The sequence below is a fragment of the Malaclemys terrapin genome, chromosome 2, assembly GCF_027887155.1.
Source record: "Malaclemys terrapin pileata isolate rMalTer1 chromosome 2, rMalTer1.hap1, whole genome shotgun sequence".
In the NCBI taxonomy this organism is placed as follows: Eukaryota; Metazoa; Chordata; order Testudines; family Emydidae; genus Malaclemys; species Malaclemys terrapin.
This window is the reverse complement of record NC_071506.1, coordinates 264,314,238-264,333,677: the sequence shown is the minus strand read 5'-3', so window position 1 is coordinate 264,333,677 and position 19,440 is coordinate 264,314,238. Positions and strand designations below refer to the sequence as shown.

At 39.2% G+C, this 19,440-nt stretch overlaps 1 protein-coding gene across 2 annotated transcripts in view; it reads right to left on the bottom strand.

Moving 5' to 3' along the window:
* LARP4B (La ribonucleoprotein 4B) overlaps positions 1-19,440 on the bottom strand; it is a 103,003-nt gene that overhangs the window by 43,385 nt on the left and 40,178 nt on the right. The window contains exon 1 of one of the 2 annotated variants that reach the window (XM_054021035.1): positions 1,014-4,527. The exons of the other annotated variant lie outside the window; for it this stretch is intronic. Within the exon in view, the coding sequence (XP_053877010.1) occupies positions 1,014-4,496 (3,483 nt within the window). The 5' untranslated portion in view covers positions 4,497-4,527. Of the gene's footprint in view, positions 1-1,013; positions 4,528-19,440 lie in introns of those variants that run through there. 2 annotated transcript variants of the gene reach the window in all.

Below are 19,440 nucleotides of genomic sequence, written 5' to 3'. Positions count from 1 at the left end.
ATGCTACAAGAGATTTATGTGGGGAGGATGGGGTAAATTAGCAAGATTGATGCATAGCACATGTATCTATCCCCATCACTATTGTACCTCTGTCAATTTCTCCATGTATTTATCCTCAACAACTCTGGAAGGGAAGTGCTAATATCACATTTTGCAGATAGGAAACAGAGACTAAGGCGCAGAGTTTTTACATGTATTTAGATGTTGCTCCACTCAGCACTGCAATGCCTAACTACCTTTTCAAGTATGGGTCTAAGTGACCTCTCCAAGTTCATATAGCAAGTCTGTGGCAGAGCAGGAAACTGAACTCTAATTTCCCATGTCCTAGCCTAGTGCCCCTACCCACTGTACCATCCTTCCTCGTGAGAAGGAGTACTTGGTGTGAAGTGTGCAGGCACAAGATTTACTTGGTTCTAAAAATCTAATTAATATTGACATACATGAGGCATTCCCACTGAAATAAATGGACGCCTTGCATGGCTGATCTGAACTACTCTGAAAAAGTTTGATTTAAGATTTAAAACTAAGTGATGCAGGCTCTCACCAGTTTTTAATATACTTGATGTAGAATACATTAAAATAGAAAATGTCATTTTATTTTGTGTTTATAAATATAGTTCTTAGATACCACACTGAAGGGGACTACTGACAATCTTCAGATAGCTTTCCTTACTTGTGATGAACAAATGTAGCAAGATCTCATGTGTACAGCAATTCTCAATTCTGGAAATTCACATACTTTGGCAAGGATTAAACTTCTAAACAGCAAAATACAGCATTGATTTAGATTTGACAATGTTCAGTAACATTTTTGGACTAAATCAGCATGACGTAAGCTTCATTTTATCGAGCCAAAACTGATCAATATGCTTTTTGAAAGAGTATATGAAACTTGTGCTGTTTAGTCAAATCATAAATTGGACTTAGATTTACTCCAACTCCCAATTTCAACAGCCATATTTTAAAATCTAATATACTGTAAATGATGAAATCATACTTATAAAAATACTTACCAATTCTTCATCTTGCCATCCCCAAATACCACCATTTTTTGCTACTAGTAACTGATAAGGATCTCTTTCTATAGAGAATGAAGAAACTGTCAAATCTTGAGGGTGGTTCTGGAAATTCTCATTAGTTACGTGTTGTCTGTCATTCTCCATAACTGTATTAGAAGTAGCAGTATTCCATAAATAGCCCATCAGATATTCACTATTACCACTAAAAATGGTGTCAGAAAAAATCTGACTTGTTAAATCAACATCATCAGTCTGCAGAGTTAAGAACTGTGAACCCATTTCATCTTGGGAATTTTGTGTATCTAGTTTACAGGTATTTTCTGATTCATTCAAAATATCTTCCATCAGATCTAAAACACACCTCTCATTGCCTTGCTGAAGTTCTCTAGCACCAACTGGGACATTAGGTAATTCATATGAAGGAGTAGCAGCATATCTATCTACCTGCCCTGGGTCAGTAAAAACCCCACAAAAATCTTTATCAGTTGTGTTCAGATCACAAGTTTCAGTCTGTTCGTGATTTGCGGTGGAAATAGTTTTCACACTTTTCATCTCAGCATCTAGAATGTAACTGCTGTTTTCAGATTCAGTGTTCTTTGTTCCCAACCACTTTATATTCTCACTGGTTTGTGCTTCTTCATGGTCAGTTGATGTATTAGAAACATCAACATTTTCTTCCTTTGATGGATTGAGAAACAGATTTTCTTCACCCCTTTGAAATTCTGGTTCCTGTAGATCTGAAACACATTTTTCATAAGTTTCTGAAAGTTCTGCAGCTGAAGGTTCAGGAGGCCTTTTAACGTAAACTGATCCTAATTCTGTGTCCTCACAGTTACCTATCACATCACACTTTCTCACTTGTTTCTGAAGAACGTCTGAATAGGATCTTTGACTTGATGGAGACAGACAGCTCTGAGATTCAAATATCTGATCACTAGCTCTTTCATGATTTCTGAAACTGTTCCCCATTTTTAATCTATCATCTGTACAGTCTTCCAAAGTTACAGGTCTATCATGCATAACTGAGAAAACATTCTGATTGTGCATTAAGTCTCTATTGAGACTTAGTGTATTACTGTCACGATCAAAAATGGTAACTTCAGAATCTGGCTCACTATTTTCTGTTTCATTATTAACGGTCTCCCGTTGAAGCATTTCTAGTTTTGGCTGTTTTACCATTTCTACACCACCACCTGTTAATCTGGCAGGGTCAGTCCCAGCACTCAATTCATTTTCCATTGCATGGAATGAACATTTATCCCATAGTTCATCTTGTTTATAATTAAAGTCCATTTGATTCACATTTGAATATGCCAGAAAAGATACAGAGGAAATACTGTTTTTGTTAAATGAACTGGAATAGTCATATAATTTACTTTTATTTTCTGGCAGTGCTGGTGAAAGCTGACATTCTAGACAGTTTTCCTTTTGTATTATTGCATGTGTATTTATGTTATGTGGTTTGCAAGAAGCTAAAGTATGATTTCTTACCCTTAATGAAGTCCTCAGACAACCAGTTTCCACACGAATGTTATCTGCTTGATATGAGGGAGTTTGCCCAATGATGCTCACATGATTGTCATCTTCCATGGTATTAGAACTTAAAACATTTGACATTTTTGTTTCAGTGCTGCCTTTCATATCAGTTTGAAAATCTAACACACTCTTCAATTTTGAGGGTACTTTAATCATGTTTGCAACCAAAGCATTTTCCAAGTTACACAAAATTTCATCTGCGTATTTCTCTTCATCTTCCAGGAGCTGTTCCAATTTACTGTCACGTTGACAAATAGTAAAAGGGGCCTCTTTTCTAAATTCACAGTACATTGTCTGAAATTTGTTTGTTTTCTCACTAGAATTTAGTTGACTTTCTGGCTTTAGTAGGGAATCCTCTTGGCTAAGGTTTTCCAGATCTTGTTTCACTGAAAAGGAATCACTGTCTATTTTGTGACATTCTAAGTGGAAACATAAGTTACCTGTATCATCTAACTTTTGTTTAGTATTTGCTTCCTTTTCAGTTTTCAGTAAAGGTTCACTTAAATGAAATGGTGTGGTCTCAGTGTTACAATTTCTCTTAGTCTTTCCTGAATTATATTCTTTAGCATTTAAAGCCAATAAGATGTCAGAAGTGGAGCCGTCAACACATTTCACACTTTTTGAATAAGAATATCGTTCTTCTCCAAGAGCATTCACAAATTTTACAGACTTATTGTTTCTATTAATTGATTCATTTAAACTGACACTACTATCTAGTGTATCCAATCCTTGAATTCTATTTTCAGGAAACTCATCATATACCAGTGCTCTTAAACCATCTGTTGCTATATTGTCCATATTTAGCTTATATGTCTGACAGCTGCTAGCCAGTAAGTCGTTATAAGATGATTGGACGTCCATATGACGACACTCCTTTGTTTCATTTTTTTGCAGGTTTGACCTATGCTCCTCTTCACCTACAGAGGGTTCTTTCTGTGTATTAAACTCTGCTTCTACTTGTGCTGACTGCAGGATTGCAAATTCTTTTCTAGTATCTAGAGGGCATACCACATTGCACATTCCTTCAACTGTAACAGCTGAATTATCTACGTCTGCTGCAATTGCTCCATGCTCAGTAGCTGGCATCTCTTCATCCATTTTCAGATCTTCAGCATCTACAATACAAATACTATAAAACTCCTCTCGTCTACGTTGTCTATGGTCTATATCAATATAGGTAAAAGCTGGAACTGCTGTTTGTCTGCATGATGTATCTGAAATCTTTCTATGGCTGTCATGACTGTTGTCTTGAACATTCTCCACTATTTCATTCTGTGTTTGTGAATGTTCACATTTAACTGGGTAATATTCCAGATAACTCATATTTACCAAATTTTCTTCCTGTGAGCCTTGGTCTAGAGTCACCGGTTCCCATGAAGGAGAAATACAATCCAATGAACATGGCTCTCTGGCTAGAATATATTTATTTCCATTATGACTATTACATTGAGAGATTTCTGTATTGTTCACACACTGAGTATTCCTATTGGTATTCTCAATTATTCTTTCACTGCCATCCCAGTCTTCCTTTTCTTTACTCTTTTCCAAATTTTCATATCTTTTAAAGACCTTTAGGATATGACTAAATGAAAGAAAAAAGTTAAAAGGTCTGTTATACTTTCTTTTAGTGACTTGCTTACTGTCAGTGTTCTCCACACTTCTGTATGAACGATACTTTGTTTTTCTACCCCAGAACCCACGTTTAGGATTTGACTCCATGCAATTATCGGTATGAATGCACTCAATGCTGACTAAAGCAGCTGTCCCATTAGCTGTCTTTTCTGCTGCGTGCAGCTCCTTACTTTCCACAGTTTCTAAAATTGAAGGTAAAGTTTTACTTATCCTGTTTTCTGGTGCCTCCTCTTCCACCGATTTTTGTAACAGGCCAGTTTTTTCATTATTTTTGCTGGTAGTTAGTTCTTTACTGAAGCAGCAACCCATGTTTCAAGAAGTTGTACTACAGGAGAGCTCACATTGCAAATTGCCTTCTTGCACATCTAAACTAACTTTCTACTGCTTCTGAAAAGACAAGCCAACACCCAGATGCCAAAAATAGTACAGGGAGCTCATATGCCATTGCCACTCAAAGTCCAAATCCCAGTTACAGAGCAATGTTTTAATGTTTCATTATATGCACTGTAATATCTAGTCAAAGAGTTTTCCTAACCAAAACATAGCAGACTTGGCTAATATTTTAAGACCTGTGACCACTGAATTGTTACATTTCCTGAGATTTCCTTAAACTAGTATCACCAGATAGCAAGCATGAAAAATCGGGACAGGGAGTGGGAGGTAATAGGAGCCCATATTAAAAAAAGCCCCAAATATCAGGACTGTCCCTATAAAATCTGGACATCTGGTCAACCTACCTTAAACCAAAACTATTTTAACTATGTCTTTACCAAAGTGCAAGCGTGCCCTAAACTGGTTTTCCTTCAAGTTGCAGATGATTACCATCAATATTTGTACAAGAGTATCTAAAGCAGAGCTACATGTAAGTTTGATTCAAATTAAAAAAAAGAGAAAAAGTATTACTGAAGCTGTTGTGCACATTACTATATTCCAAAAGTGTTTCTATAAAGGTGAATATATACTAAGTTACTACTTTTTAGAAAAGCGAATTAAAGGTCACAACTCTTGTAATCAAGAGTCATAAGCTATCCAAAATTCCTCTCCTCCAAACAATTTTTTTTAAATTAATGTATCAATACAAAACAATCGCTTGTCCAAAAGTAGAAATAAATATAGTAGTTACTCAGGCAACTTGTTATTCCCCCTTGTACAACTCCAATATATCTGACGGGCTTGCAGGTTTAAAGGGAAATAGATTTAATGAACCAATACCACAGCATGCTTCATTGTTACTGTAGTTCACTCTAAGTGCTCTACTAAATGCATTAATTTTCTAAAACAAAAAGCCCTGCAACATATCTAGATATCTGTTCTAGTCTTATCTACATAATTTTTACTTCCATTCTTCAGGGCTTTCAAATTCTGACAAAGCTTAGTTGTCCTCATCATAAAGCAAAATTGCCTCTGTCACCACACCACTGTAATTTAAAGGAGTAGGTTTGTTTATTTAATTTTAAATAGTCTCTTGCTTTCCCTTCTTGGACTTCACTTCACTCTTCTTTCCTACGAGAGAATTTTTCCTGCACTGTTTTCAGTGTCTATTTCCTGTTTTCCCCCCCACCCCCTTTACCTACATGGTAGTTCTACCTCCTTCTCTATTTGTCTATGCCATTTTTGCCAAAAATCGCTTGCTCACTCATTCTACTTATCTTTTCTATCTACCCCAACAATAATTCCCCTACTTCCCATCCACAACTAGGCGTTCTTCTATCTGCCCATTCTCCCATTTATCCTTTCCATAAGGCTTGACACATTTACCAGGATTAAGTGTTCCAGGTCTAATTGTCCAGGAATAATGAACAGAACCAACCTCCCATCATCAGGGCTTGGCTTACAACCAAAATACTCTTGGTACAGCCTAGGGAATGCCTATCTTTTATAGCCTGTGGCTAGTATGGGAGACTAATGTGAAACGTGCCTCCACTGTTACCACAAAAATTCCTCTGGATACTGAAAGGAACAGTGTGTATTCCTCTCATCCACTTCATAAATTCCAAGATTCTCCAAAAGGGGTAGTGAGAGTCTAACCAAGTTACCCATCTCCCAGCATCTTTTCAGTTTTACTTGGAAAACAGACAGTGTCTTATTCTGCTGTTGCTCAGACCTTTCCCAAGAAGCATCAGCATGAAAGTCACCTATTCAGAAGTTTCATTGCCACCTAGGAGATTGTAAGTCAAGTCTTGTCAATTCAACTGCTGCAATTAACATTTATTCTGCTGCTGCGTAACAAGTTCTGAACAGCAGCACAGGTGATGGTCCCATGCCTGCAGACTCAGGAAGATGACCCTGTATTATTTCACACTTAGTTCAGGTTTAGAAGATTCTCCGTGCAACCATAGAGACTGGAACCTGAGCACTATCAATCAAATCAATAAATAAAGCAAAGAATACAAGCTGCTTAAGTTGACGACACTTGTCTAGGAAAGATTCTTACTTGTCTTGGGCAAACAGTTTTCAAGTTCTGAAAGAAGTTTCCAAAATTGTATTAAATACACAATCCTTCAGCTTCAGTTTAAACAAGGCCACAATCACATTTCTCTCAGATTACTCAACTATCTCTACCTTGTCTATTCCCAATTTTATACAGCTCAGATTCATTTTTTTTTTCTTTACAACTTCCCCACCTTACTATTGCCTGAGCTATTTCTTTATCTTTGTGGCAAAGGCAAAGAAGATGGTAAGTTTTTCCAGTCTATTTAGTGTACTATGGGGTACAAAATTGTACAACAGTCTTCCAGGTGTTCCACTAGATCTTTGTGCAAATATCTTGCTATTAATTTCTGCTCTATTTTTCATTGAATTTAATGTGTGCCAAACAAGGAGTATAAAATAAATTAATGGAGATATCCTATCTCCTAGAACTGGAAAGGACCTTGACAGGTCATCAAGTCCAGCCCCCTGCCTTCACTAGCAGGACCAAGTACTGATCTTGCCCCAGATCCCTAAGTGCCCCCCTCAAAGATTGAACTCAACCCTGGGTTTAGCAGGCCAATGCTCAAACCACTGAGCTATCCCTCTCCCCAAGTAAACTTTTGGAAAGACTGTCAGTATGGAGAATTACCTATAATCCTTTTATTTTGGTAAAATGTTTTCTACCGGATTCCCACTACTGAGCCTGCACTTCCAGACTGTGACTAACATGAAAGCTTTAATCTTCAGAACTCTAAAGAGAAGATGACTCACCAGTGAGATGCACTTTATCAGCAGTGGCCAGCATAAGACCTACAAACACCTGGAGACACAGACTGCTTTCAAGAAAAAGACAATACAAAAAAGTAAAAAGTCCCATCTCCAAAAACTAAACATTTCAATCCCTTTGTAATATGCTATTTATTAGTAAGAAATTTACAAGGAAAAATTGCAACATGCAGGTTTCAAATGTAGGAAACATGAACATACCAGTGCCATAACAATAAAGGAGCAGGGGTTACATTTAACCACACTATCTAGAGACATCCTATAGATGAGACTAAGTGGAAAAGGTACAAAAGGATATCAGAACAAATCTTAATTACCCCAAGGTGGATCAGGAGCTTGTGTTTGTACTTGGGGAGAGAAATCGTACTATAAAAATTGAGCATGCAGATGATTTTTTTAAAAAACATTTCAAGAATTTGCAGGTGAGCCATTGTGGGAGAAAGTATTCCTAGAAGAATAAGTATCAAGTGAGCCAGTCCTTGCATTAACTAGTGTGTATGCACAGAAATTCGACACGCATCTATTTGCAATTCCTGGGACAGAATCTCTCTGCAGAGATACAGTAGGAACAAACACCAACTCTGCCAGTTTGATTTCTTTTTACCTTGAGGAGCAGCACTGTGAAGTGGTTGCAGCAAGACTTATAGGCCAAAAATCAATGTTCATCAGCTGTCTAAAGTCCCCAGTTCTCATAAAATTCCACAAACCTTGTAGGAAGTGTTTCAAGTGATTTCATATCCAATGGTTCCCTACCCATATTTTGTACACAGTGTGTATTTGTTTGAAGAGAGTTTTCTCTGTAGCAACTTTTTGCAACTGATTTTTCGTATGCCACTGTACTAGTCTGTTGCAGACTAAAATTTGTTCTATCCACAGAACAAAAACAACACCTGAATTTGGGAAGTGCTACTCATTGCCTCAAGTTCTTAAAGGCTAAAATACATTAAGTCAAACGGACAGCCAACTCTCTAACCTCAAACATGCACATGCTAAAGAGTTAAGCTGGCCAATTTTCAGAAGAAACTATTCAACACTAAGCCTCTCACCATTGCTGAATTGGCAGAAGGCATAAATCTCCAAGAGATTTGCCTTGAGACTCACAGCAACAGAGAAGATGGAGACTATCTTGGCCCAAGTTACCAAATCTGGGAACAATGTCACAAGTCCCTATAGCTGAACTGTTCTTAAGCACAGGAAGTCTGATGCATCATTGGTACCATCTGCTGCCCACCCCTCTTCTGTCCCCCCCTAAATTCTCTCCTAGGACAGGGTTTCTCAACATTCTTGTGTCTAACTTGACTCAGATTTAATTCTGAGTCATTTTTCCACTACATTTCCTGGAAAGGAGAACTGGTGGTCTCTCCTCCCCATTTAGAATACATTTCATTGAATATATGACATGTGTGAATGATCCAAAAATTTGTAAGGTCAAATAGTATTTCTCACCCTAGATATTGTTGCAGGCAGTTTGCAAAGTTTCTGTGGCTCAGAGTTCCAGTCATATTCCTTTTCAGACTGGACCCCTGTCTCAGTCTGGACTCCCCCCTTGCCTTCCCTTTTGCAGTCTTTCCTCTTGGGCAGACCGGCCATGAAGAGGACTCCTGTTTGCCTTCCTCGCCATCCTTAAATAGGATTTACATGAGGTGGGAATCCTTTGTTTCCCAAACTTGACCCCCCCCTTCCTTTACAGTGGAAAGTTACAAGAAGTCCCAGGTAATGTTTAGTATCAGGTGACAAGACCACCTGACTCTGTAGCATCACAGCATCCATGAGTCAGAGGCAGCATGGAGCGTCCACAGGAAGGCCACGTTTTTCACAGCTCATTGTCTTCGGAGATAGGTCATCCCCCCAGTCTGGCTTTTCCATTGTTGTACCTGAAGTATTAGCCTTTGGCATCACCCAGAGCAGCATAGTTGAAATACAGATACATAGTCAATATTCCTAACTTTAGATACAGAAATGATACAGGCATACAAATTGGATACAGGTCTGTCGCATCTTATGCACATTTAACATGTGTGATTTCAGCTTTATGCGATCGGCAAAAACAAAAAAACAAAACAAAAAGAGGAAAAACAATTTTAATACTGTACCTGTAGTGCGGGTGATTCTGCCCGCCATTACACTCAATGTAATTTTGACTATACGCGATTTTCGCTTTACGCACTGACTGCGGAACGTAACCCCAGCGTAAGATGCGACAGACCTATAATCGCATTCAGTAAGTAGTAACCTTTCCAAGGATATTTCACATGAGCCATCTTGCATAAAGTATATCTCAGTTATGTCATTCATATTATAAGCATATTTTCATACAGAATATGAAACGATGTCACAGACATAATGAAATGTGAAGAGAAAGCTTGCTACAACAGAGCAAAGTACCATTAAAACTAGAGTTTGCCTACTGATCTGAAAGTTTTCATTTAGTGCTCTCACAGGCAAGCAATTCTACTATTTACATTAACAGGAAAACAAAATGGAAAATTCTGTGGCCAAGAAGTAACTTGCTGTGGCTTTACCATACCATTTTCTTTATATATGTTCTGGTGATTCTAAGACAGGATGGAGAAAAAATATGAAAAATAACTTTATTGATAGGATGCAAGTTTAGTTCTTGCCCATATTTAGTCTTAAGTTGCTAAACAGAACGTTTTGTACTTTCTTTAAATTTCCTACTTAATAAAATTCAGATTTTACAGAGATTTTTTTCCTGCTAAGAAATCTCTCTCAAAATGCTCATTTACACTGGGACGGGGAGGAAGGGAAAAACAAAAGAAAAGACGGACAGGCCTCATTGAGATGCTTACTGGGAGAACCAGGGTGGATAAAAATTGATGATTAAAAAAAACAACGGATTTTATTTAAATCTGATTTTTTGATTTCTGATTTTTTCCTCAAAAAGCATTTTATCTAAAGATATTTTTAATTAAGACATATTATAGTTCAAAGATATCTCATCATGGAATAGGGATTATAAATTCTATAGTATGAGACAATATAGTCATGTAATTTTTAAGCAAAGTTTTGTAAATGAGTTCCAATAGTTCATGGATTAAGGACCCAATCTTATGGGGTCCCACCCGCTTCTGTATAGATTATTTAGGTTCATCTTTCTATCTACCCAATGGGACTTAGTGCTCAGTCTAGAAGATACCATCAGAGATGCTTAGTTTTGCAGTTCTCAAACTGTGGATTTGTGTCTCCAGACATAACATGCTTGTTAGCAGCAAAAAATGTTTTTAAATAAATAAATAATATATAGAGGTGAGCAATACAATAGAGTTGAGGACTGCGGTCTCTGCAAATTTGTGTTCACAGAGTTAATCCCTTACCTCTCTCTAAAAATGCAAAGTTTCAAAAAATTAAATGAATAGAAGATGGTTGGGGGCAGAATAGATCTGGACAAGGAGAAGAAGTTTGGAGATAAATGTGAGAAGTGAGGGACATATGCTTGTTTTGTTAAAATATTATATGTTTGCTGTTGAAGAAAAATCCAGAATACATAACATTGTTGAAGTTAAATAAAACAATTTAAATGTCTGTCTGGTGAGGTTCTCCTCCTAATACAGCATGGCAAGAAAATCCTCCAAATATTAATAATTAACCTGTTGAATTGGAGATATTTATGAAGTCATTGGGAGGTGAACTATCTGCTTCAATTACCTTTGGTAAATGAAATAACCAATCTTTCATTTTCCGATATAGCTGTAAAACTAAATCGGAAAAGTTTTCAAAATAAATCACTGTTTAAAAACGTATAGCGTGTACCTTCTAAAAATGAAACCTACATCTCTCTGAGTTGTAAAGAATATGTATTAAGGTTACAGCAACCCACAAGAATGCACTTTTATGTAGAAAACCATGATTAAATCAAGTCTCCCTGACTAGTGATTTAAATCAAATCCACCCTGTGGAGAACACTAATAAGCAAATAACCATGCTATATTTGCAACCACCACCACCTTCTGATACACCGAATTTTCGCAAACCGATAAAGCTGATGTACTTTGACCAGGTTGTATCCCTCCATCATGGTTTTCACTTTGAAATCAAAAGGATTTGTCTCTTAGGTCACTCAGGGGCTTTTATTAAAAGCAAAGGAGCCTAAATTTAGCCTCCTATTTTTGAAAGTTTTGGTCTGTGTATACAAGAGAGTTCACAATATCTGTGCTACGGTTTTGAAAAATCTAAGTACATTTGCATTGCCAGTGAAGCAATTTTGTTTCAAAGTGACAAAATTTTTAATACCATTAACAAAAATTTAATAAATTCAGGTTTAGTTCCTGCAAACACTTCGGCATGGGCATTCCCACTGAAGTGAATGGGATTAACTATGTGAGAAGACTCAAGTATCTACTTAGTCTTTGCAGGAACAGAGTTTATTTTCTGCCTACACCACACAAATAAGATAATGTCACTACTTGAACAAAAACAAAACAGAACCAGCATTATAAATTTCAAGTTACATTAGCTCAAGAATATTAGGTTTACAAAGCTTCAACCTGATTTAAGTAATTGATATTTTTAAAGAGTGATTTAAACCATGATTTAAAAAAACTGTAGCCTTTAAAATGACTTGACTATTTCAAGGGCAATAGTTTGCTAGTGACCTCAACCATCAAGGTGGTGGGGGAAGAAAAGACAGGCACCATCTGATGAGGACAGGTGAGCAAAGCCCACAGGTAAGTGGGGAACATGGAGACCTGGGAGATGGGTCGGAAACAAGAGGGAGTGTGGGCTATAATGGCAGAGAGAAAGGAGGGTCAGGGCAAAACTGGGAGGCAAGATCGAACCAGTATCTTAGATGCCTACATACAAATGCGAGAAGTATGGGTAATAACTATATGCGAGAAGTCTGTTGGTCCGGCCCAGTAGCTGCTCATAACAAACCTTTGCTGAGGATGACTCAGACACTTCTATCCATCAGAGTGATGCCAGAAATGGAGGTTTTGGCTATACCTGATTCTAGACTAGAGGCCAGCCTTTGAAACAAGTCAGTGAGGCCTTATCAGTCGAGGAATGGTCTGATTAACAACTATTCCGCAAGATCCTTTCCCTCATGCATTTCCTTCTCTAATCTTCCTAATGTCTCTTCTCCAATCTATTCACCCTACCTTTTTCTGGGAATCTTGTAATAATTACTATTTAGTGTCATCTAGATGGACAAATATGGTAGGACAGGTCACCTGGGGCAACCAGACCATGAATAACCCGGAAAAGGAACCCACAAGGGTTTACAATAAAATAGCCATATCTCCTAGTATTACCAAATCAACTGCTTTAATTGCACTTTGAAAGAAACCAGGGCAGTTCATGGAGCACTGCTAATGTGCTCACACTGCCCCAACCCCATTAATTAGGTTGGATATCATTCACCATCAGGTGAGGCTTCTGAGTGGTAGACTCAAAAAGGTAGACCCAAGAACAGTATACCACTCAAGTCCAACCTAAAGATGAGCAAGGCATGAATGACTGGAAAGGTCTACACTGAGGAAATGCAACCTCAGTTAAGCTCAAGTGTAAATGAAAAAGCAGTAGAGCCACCACTGCATCGCAGGAGCACATGGGAGGGTCTGGAAGTAAACCCTGAATCTTCAGTAAGGGATGAACCTGCTGCACCAATAGATGCAACAGTTGCAATCCCAGTCTATTCCTCAAGTTGCCTTCACTTGGTAACAAGGACCTCATTCATCTCAAGTTAAGCTTCCATCAGCAAGTTCTAAAACTGGTCCTTGTCTCAGCCAGCTGCTATGAAAGCAAGTTCTTTGCAATTTTCAACTGCTTGTTTGTCAGATTGACAGTCCACGTATGAACCAGGTACACCCACGTAACTCTGGCGGACAGGGACGCATTATCTGAGCAGTAGATGAACCAGACAAACTGTGCCCAAGTTAAAGATCTTCTCTACAGTGAGCAACAGAATAATCAAATTAGGAATGGTAAAATGTATTGTCATAGGGCTGCTATTAGAACACCTAAAAAAAAAAACCACACACTCCCCACTATCGAAAGCAGCCTCTTTTGTGGTTGAAGAATGAAATTACTTAGGAGATGAAAATTCAATTCACAGTTGTCTAAGCTTGTGAGATCTTGGGCAAGTCACTTTCTCTTACTGTGCCTCAGTTCCTCATCTGTAAAATGGGGATATGGCCCAAGTACGATGACAGACAGAAACAATACAAAATCAAAAAAGTGACATCAAGAACTGATAGTAATTTAGTACTAGAGGAACAAAGAAAACTTTGGGACTGGACAATAAGGATCCCAGAAGATAAGAATCACTTGACTCCACCACTGCAATTTTATTACTTTTTAAATGAGGGTATATTGAGGTTTTAAAAACAAATTATTTTAGATATGGGAGTTTCTCAAAGTTGCTGACATTAAAGATGGCAAATGTTCAGTCTAGTTCAGTTTTCTGCCAAAGTAGGATTGTTTCTTACAGCCAATTTGCATGTGCTTTGTCTAGTTTTAATAGCATCCAACAATGGGGTTTCCAAGCTATTTCAGAGAGCCTAACACAGTAAGTAGTTTGATTGGTCATTAAATGTTATATGGTGTCCATTCACTGAGGTTTCCTAGATACAAGATTGAAGAAATCCCTCTGCCTCACTTAGAGCTTGTCTACATGGGAGTTTTAAAGTGGATCAAACCAAGTTAATCCTGTTTGAAAATGGATGTATACATGATTCATTCCATTGCTGCACACAAACTCCTCATTTGCCATAAACTCTGGAATCCTCTTGCCAAGTGGACTAGGAATCCTGCAAAATTAAATTAGTGCAGTCTATTGTTCACGTGCATGCATTTGCCTCCATGCTTCCAAAGGCTATCCCACAGTGCTCTGCAGGTTGCCCATTACTGACTTGTCTGTTCACATGTGTGTCATCCTCCTGCTATGGTGTCAAGTTCCCATAATCCCTTCTCCCTTTAAAGCTGGAACAGAGACAAAATATTCTCATTTGCTCCTGAATCCCACAGTATCATTATTCTTGGAGCCATACTGAGACCCTGGATCTCCATCACCATCTGGAGAAAAGTATTGGCACAGGACGCTCTTGTGGCTGGCCACTAGAATAAAGACCTTTTGGACCCAAGACTGGGACAAGGAGAAATACAGGAAAAAGAGCAAGCATTTTAAGAGGACGTACACTGAAATGAGGGACAATGATAATCTGGCAGAGGACATGTGATCTGTCCATTTTATGATGAACTGGACAGGGTCCTACACAATTATTGCACAACTCATCCAAGACACCATGTGGAACCTGCTCTCCCCACCACCACAGATGACCAGCAAGACTCACTGGAGGATGACTGGGAGGATGCTGGAAAAGAGCTGATTCCTGAGAGAGTCAAGATCTTTTTGGGACCCCGAACACTAATGCTATCCAGCTGGAAAGCCAGCTGCAGTCACAGAGGCTCAGTCCCTGCTAGAAAGCCATGCTGCAACCGAAGTGTCAAATTCCCTGAAGGGAATTTCAGCATGTAAGTACCTATCTTTACAATTTATTATTGTTGTGCTATATAATATAATGCCTTTTGTCTTCTGGATAGGTGAGATTCTGTGGCCGGTGTTATACAGGAGGTCAGACTAGATGATCATAATGGTCCCTTATGACAGTAAAGTCTATGATTTTATTCTGGGTGCCCCACAGCCATTTTAGACAGATGTGAGCCAGAAGCTAGCCCCTGCCTCCCTCTGTCCATCAGTCCATGCTGACCTGTTAGCCTCCCCATATGAGTTTCCAAAATGGCAGCTGCTCCGCCCAGGTGACTATCCTCTATCTCTTGCAAGCCACAGCTATCAACAACCTTTAGGATTGTGGCACAGAGGCCATTTGTCAATCTTCATTTCTCCTTCCCTCATCTGTCCTACCTAGAAAATGCCACCCATTCACCAGCCCAAAATGTCATCTGGCTGCATGGTGCAGCCACAGCATCTACCCCACCCCAGAGCACATTTGATCAATGAAAACAATTTATTATTGCAAAATGCTACTATTTTTTGAGACCGTGGTTACAGGAAAATAAATTTGGTTATTGTTCAGAGTTTACATAAGGAATAAATGGACATTGCATGCCCAGAAAAAGGTACAAACAGTACTGTTCCCTAATGAGGTTTCAATGTCCTGTAACATACAGGGTCCACTGACAATCACAGCAGGACCCCATCTGCACCCTCTCCATGTTTGCAAAGGAGGTAACACAGAATTTAAGACTGAGGAATTATTCGATTTTAGTTTCCACACTGTAGGGAATAGCTACATGCCCATCTGTCCCCAGTATAGCAAACCCATTCTCCCCTCTGCTGCCCTCCCAGTATAGCGTTCAAGCCCTTTCCTCTCCTGCAGTACTTCTGAAGTGGCCCACTCTGGTGAATAACTTCACAGAATCTCCCGCTGGTCTGGCCTTTCCTTTAAGTAATACTCTTCTCTGCTTCCTAGTCACCTGCCTCAGTGCATCATCACTGAGAGGGAGGACAGCCTAATGGGGATCCACAGGGGATTACTCTCTGTTCGGCCTCTAATGCATCCCCAATCCCTCCAACACCAGAGGGCCTAAAACAAAACTGCAAAACCAAAATGGGAACAGAATTCCAACTCAACCCAACCCACCCCACCGACCTACTAAAGTACAGCAGCAAACATAGCATATAGAAATCCTAGTGCACGCAGCACCACCTCACATGCAGGCCACTTACCATCTCTGCGGTTCTCCAAGACGGCAAGTATCTTAAGGAGGTAAAGTCACATACGCATAATAAATGAAAATGCTACCATGGCCAGTCTGAAATATTAACAATAAGTGACTCAATGTCCCCTCCCCACTTCCAATACTCCCACAACCACAGCACCTGCAACAGCCAGACCATCAAGAACAGGGCCTCTAGCTACTGTTGAGAGGCTGGCCAACCAGAAGGAGCAAAAAAGGAAGATTCAGGACAAAATGTTTGGCGAACTCATGGCAGAGTCCCAAATGAAGACCACACTGGCTGATAGGTGGAAGCTGTACATGAGGACTCAGAGGAAGAAAGAAATCCAGCTCTCCCAGGAGATTGTGGCAATGATGAAGGAAAGCATCACAGTGGCTAAGGAGAGCACTGAAAAAGACAGAAATAGAGAGAGGCAATGCACGAACACAATCCTGAGACAGAATGCTCTCCTACAAAACATGCTACTGCTAGGCCACAATACTGGCTACTGGCACCAGCAGCAATTCCTCCATGCCATAGACATGTAGTACTTGGAGAGGCCACTCCCCTCTCAGGTCCAACATCTGCCCACCAGGAACACCGGCTCCAGAAGTCCAGAACTTTGGAGCCCGGGCACCAGAACAACTGAGTACAAGAGGCAAGACCTATGCACACTAACTTTAAGCTCCTTCCCCCTGCAAACTTGTTATATTTGCTCTGTTTACACTGTTGCACTTTTAGTTTGGTTCACATTGACCAACAAAAAGAAAAACTGTAAATAAAACAGTGTTTTGGAAAATGTATTTTCAAATAAAAAAGGTATATTATTTATGTATTATTTAATTTTTTTTTAGCTTTGTTACTGTTTCATAATAAAAATTGTGAGATCCATTTTGGTCCATTCTCAATCATCACTAATGTAACACAAAATTCTTTAAATAAAGCTAAAATAATTCAAAGTTTTACAGAAGTATATAGGCAATATCCCCACCTCCACCAGCCTTAAACTGCACTGCTCAAACCTATCCCAGTTTGCCCCCCATGGATTAGCAGTGAGATACACAGACACATTCAACCAGGAGATTCAAAATATGAGCAACAGGCATCCCTAAAAGTATTCTCCTTTGTGTTAATATTCTCTACAGGATGCCTTGCTGGCTGCTCGAACTGCTAAGCAAGTCTCTGCAGCTTGGTTCCACCCATTGATAAGGCTTACCCCCCTGGGTCTCACAAATATCGTGCAGAACACAACTACAATAATAGACTCTTTCTGCTGCATCCAAATGATTCCATAAGCAGCACGATCTGCATTTCAAGGCAGCCAAATGCACTCAATCACCTTCCTGCAACTACTCAGTTAACATGTTCCTTCCTTCTGCTTGGTGGTAAGGTGGGTGAAGTCCAAAGCTGAATGTGTGGCTCTGTGCACTGTAATACAGCCCAGTCAGCCTCTGCATACTCTCACTTGCCACCACAGCAGCATAGTGTATTTCTGGGTCTATGCTGGCAGAAAGCAAAATGGCAAAAATGCTCATCCAAAAAGGAAGCATGACGTGAAACAGCAAGAATATGGGGTTTTAAAAATCTGAATCCTCCTAACTTCCACTTCGCATCCCACAATTCACAGTGAAAACTATCCCATAATATACATTGCTCAGCCACACAGCAAAGGACCACGGGATATTCCACATCCTCTTGAGAATGATACTCCATCAGTTTGCAGCAAACTACCAATGTTTTCACACCATGTTGAAATTGAAAACAGAACAAGCATATTGGGTGCATATTATTGGTGGCACTTGCATACTGTGAGTTACCAAATGTGCAGCTAAAAAGTTGCATTAAACCCTTCATGTAGACATACCCTTAGCCATTGTCTACACAGCCAGATTTCTAGGTAGGGACAAAGGAGTCCTAACAAAAAAAATTAGTCTTAATTTGCTTACTGCTAGGCGGACTACTAGCTGCTCAAACTATGGAATGGCTAAATGTGTGTTGTAAGTTTGATCTTACTATGTTCGCAGAGGAAGACTGACACTACATTTTATTGAGAAAAAGATTAATCCTTTACAAAAATTTAAAAAACAAAAAACACCCTCCCCCCCCCAAAAAACCCCCCCAAAAATCCACACACTTCTGTGGGTTCACTGGTTCATTCAAGGCTCCAGACAAATACCCAAGGAGTTACATTTGCCAAGGTCTATATCTATTCCAGAAGCCTCCCAACAGACATTCTGTGAAGGGGTGGCGGAACTGGCAGAAAGCAGACAGCCTAACCTTCATTCGAGGTGCACTGCCAGGATGGCTAGGGAATACGATTCAACGCATTCGAATAAGCTCCTGGCAGAAGGGCTCTTGTGCTCTCAGGGTTTCTGGTAGGGCCTCCACAAGCAGTAACACGTTTTGCTGAATACCCCCAGTGCACAGAGGTCCAGAGAAGTAATCTGCACATTTCTGCACCAGTTTGCAGAAATATGGCCTTATAACCTTTAAAAAGTAATTCAAATAAACTGGGGAAAACAGTGCTTTCTTGTTAATCATGTTTTAGCCAGGACCTCAGCGGGAATTAGATTAAAAATTAGATTACCTACTTCTTTGTATGTTTCTTGAATTCTACTGAAGAGACAAGTTTTGCTCATGAATCTACAGCCATATTGCCAGATTTTGTACAGGAGCATAAAATAATTACTAATAAAATATTCAGCCATTTTGTATGAGAGGGAACATATGGCTTTTAAAGAAACCCCTTTAGAAGCATAGGTCAATATATTAAGTCACTGACAGGTGCTCTACATGAGCAGTATCCTAAGAACCACGATACTGGTATAGTTCATGAAAAGCTTGAAAAATAATGACACTTTATAGGGAGAAAAGCTGAAAACTAGAGTAGAGTTACCATACGTCCAGTTTTTCCCAGACAGCATCTAGCATTACGCGTTTTAATTAAGGATATTTTACTTAAGTTTAGAAGAACTAGCATTAGACAAAAAGCATAGTGAGTGGCTTCTCTGTGAGAGTGGGAAACTAATGCAAATAAGCTGGCACCCTTTTCTTTAGAACAACTGATATACCTATTAGGTCCAGATGTAGCACTGAAAATTACTGGTATTTTGACTGTTCCCTAGAGTCAGATATTCTGAAGAGAGGCAACTTTAGCATGGAACAAAAACTCTGCACATCTGAAATAATGCCACTCTGAATTTGGCTCAACATATTCCTGTCTGATTTTAAAGAGAAGAGAAACATCCACATTTGAGTTTGAAGCAGAACCGAATTGAGGCAGGGAAGTCACTCAACTTAAAAAAAACAAAAAAAAAAAAACAAGGTCCCCAACCTCCACATATACCCATGTTTTAG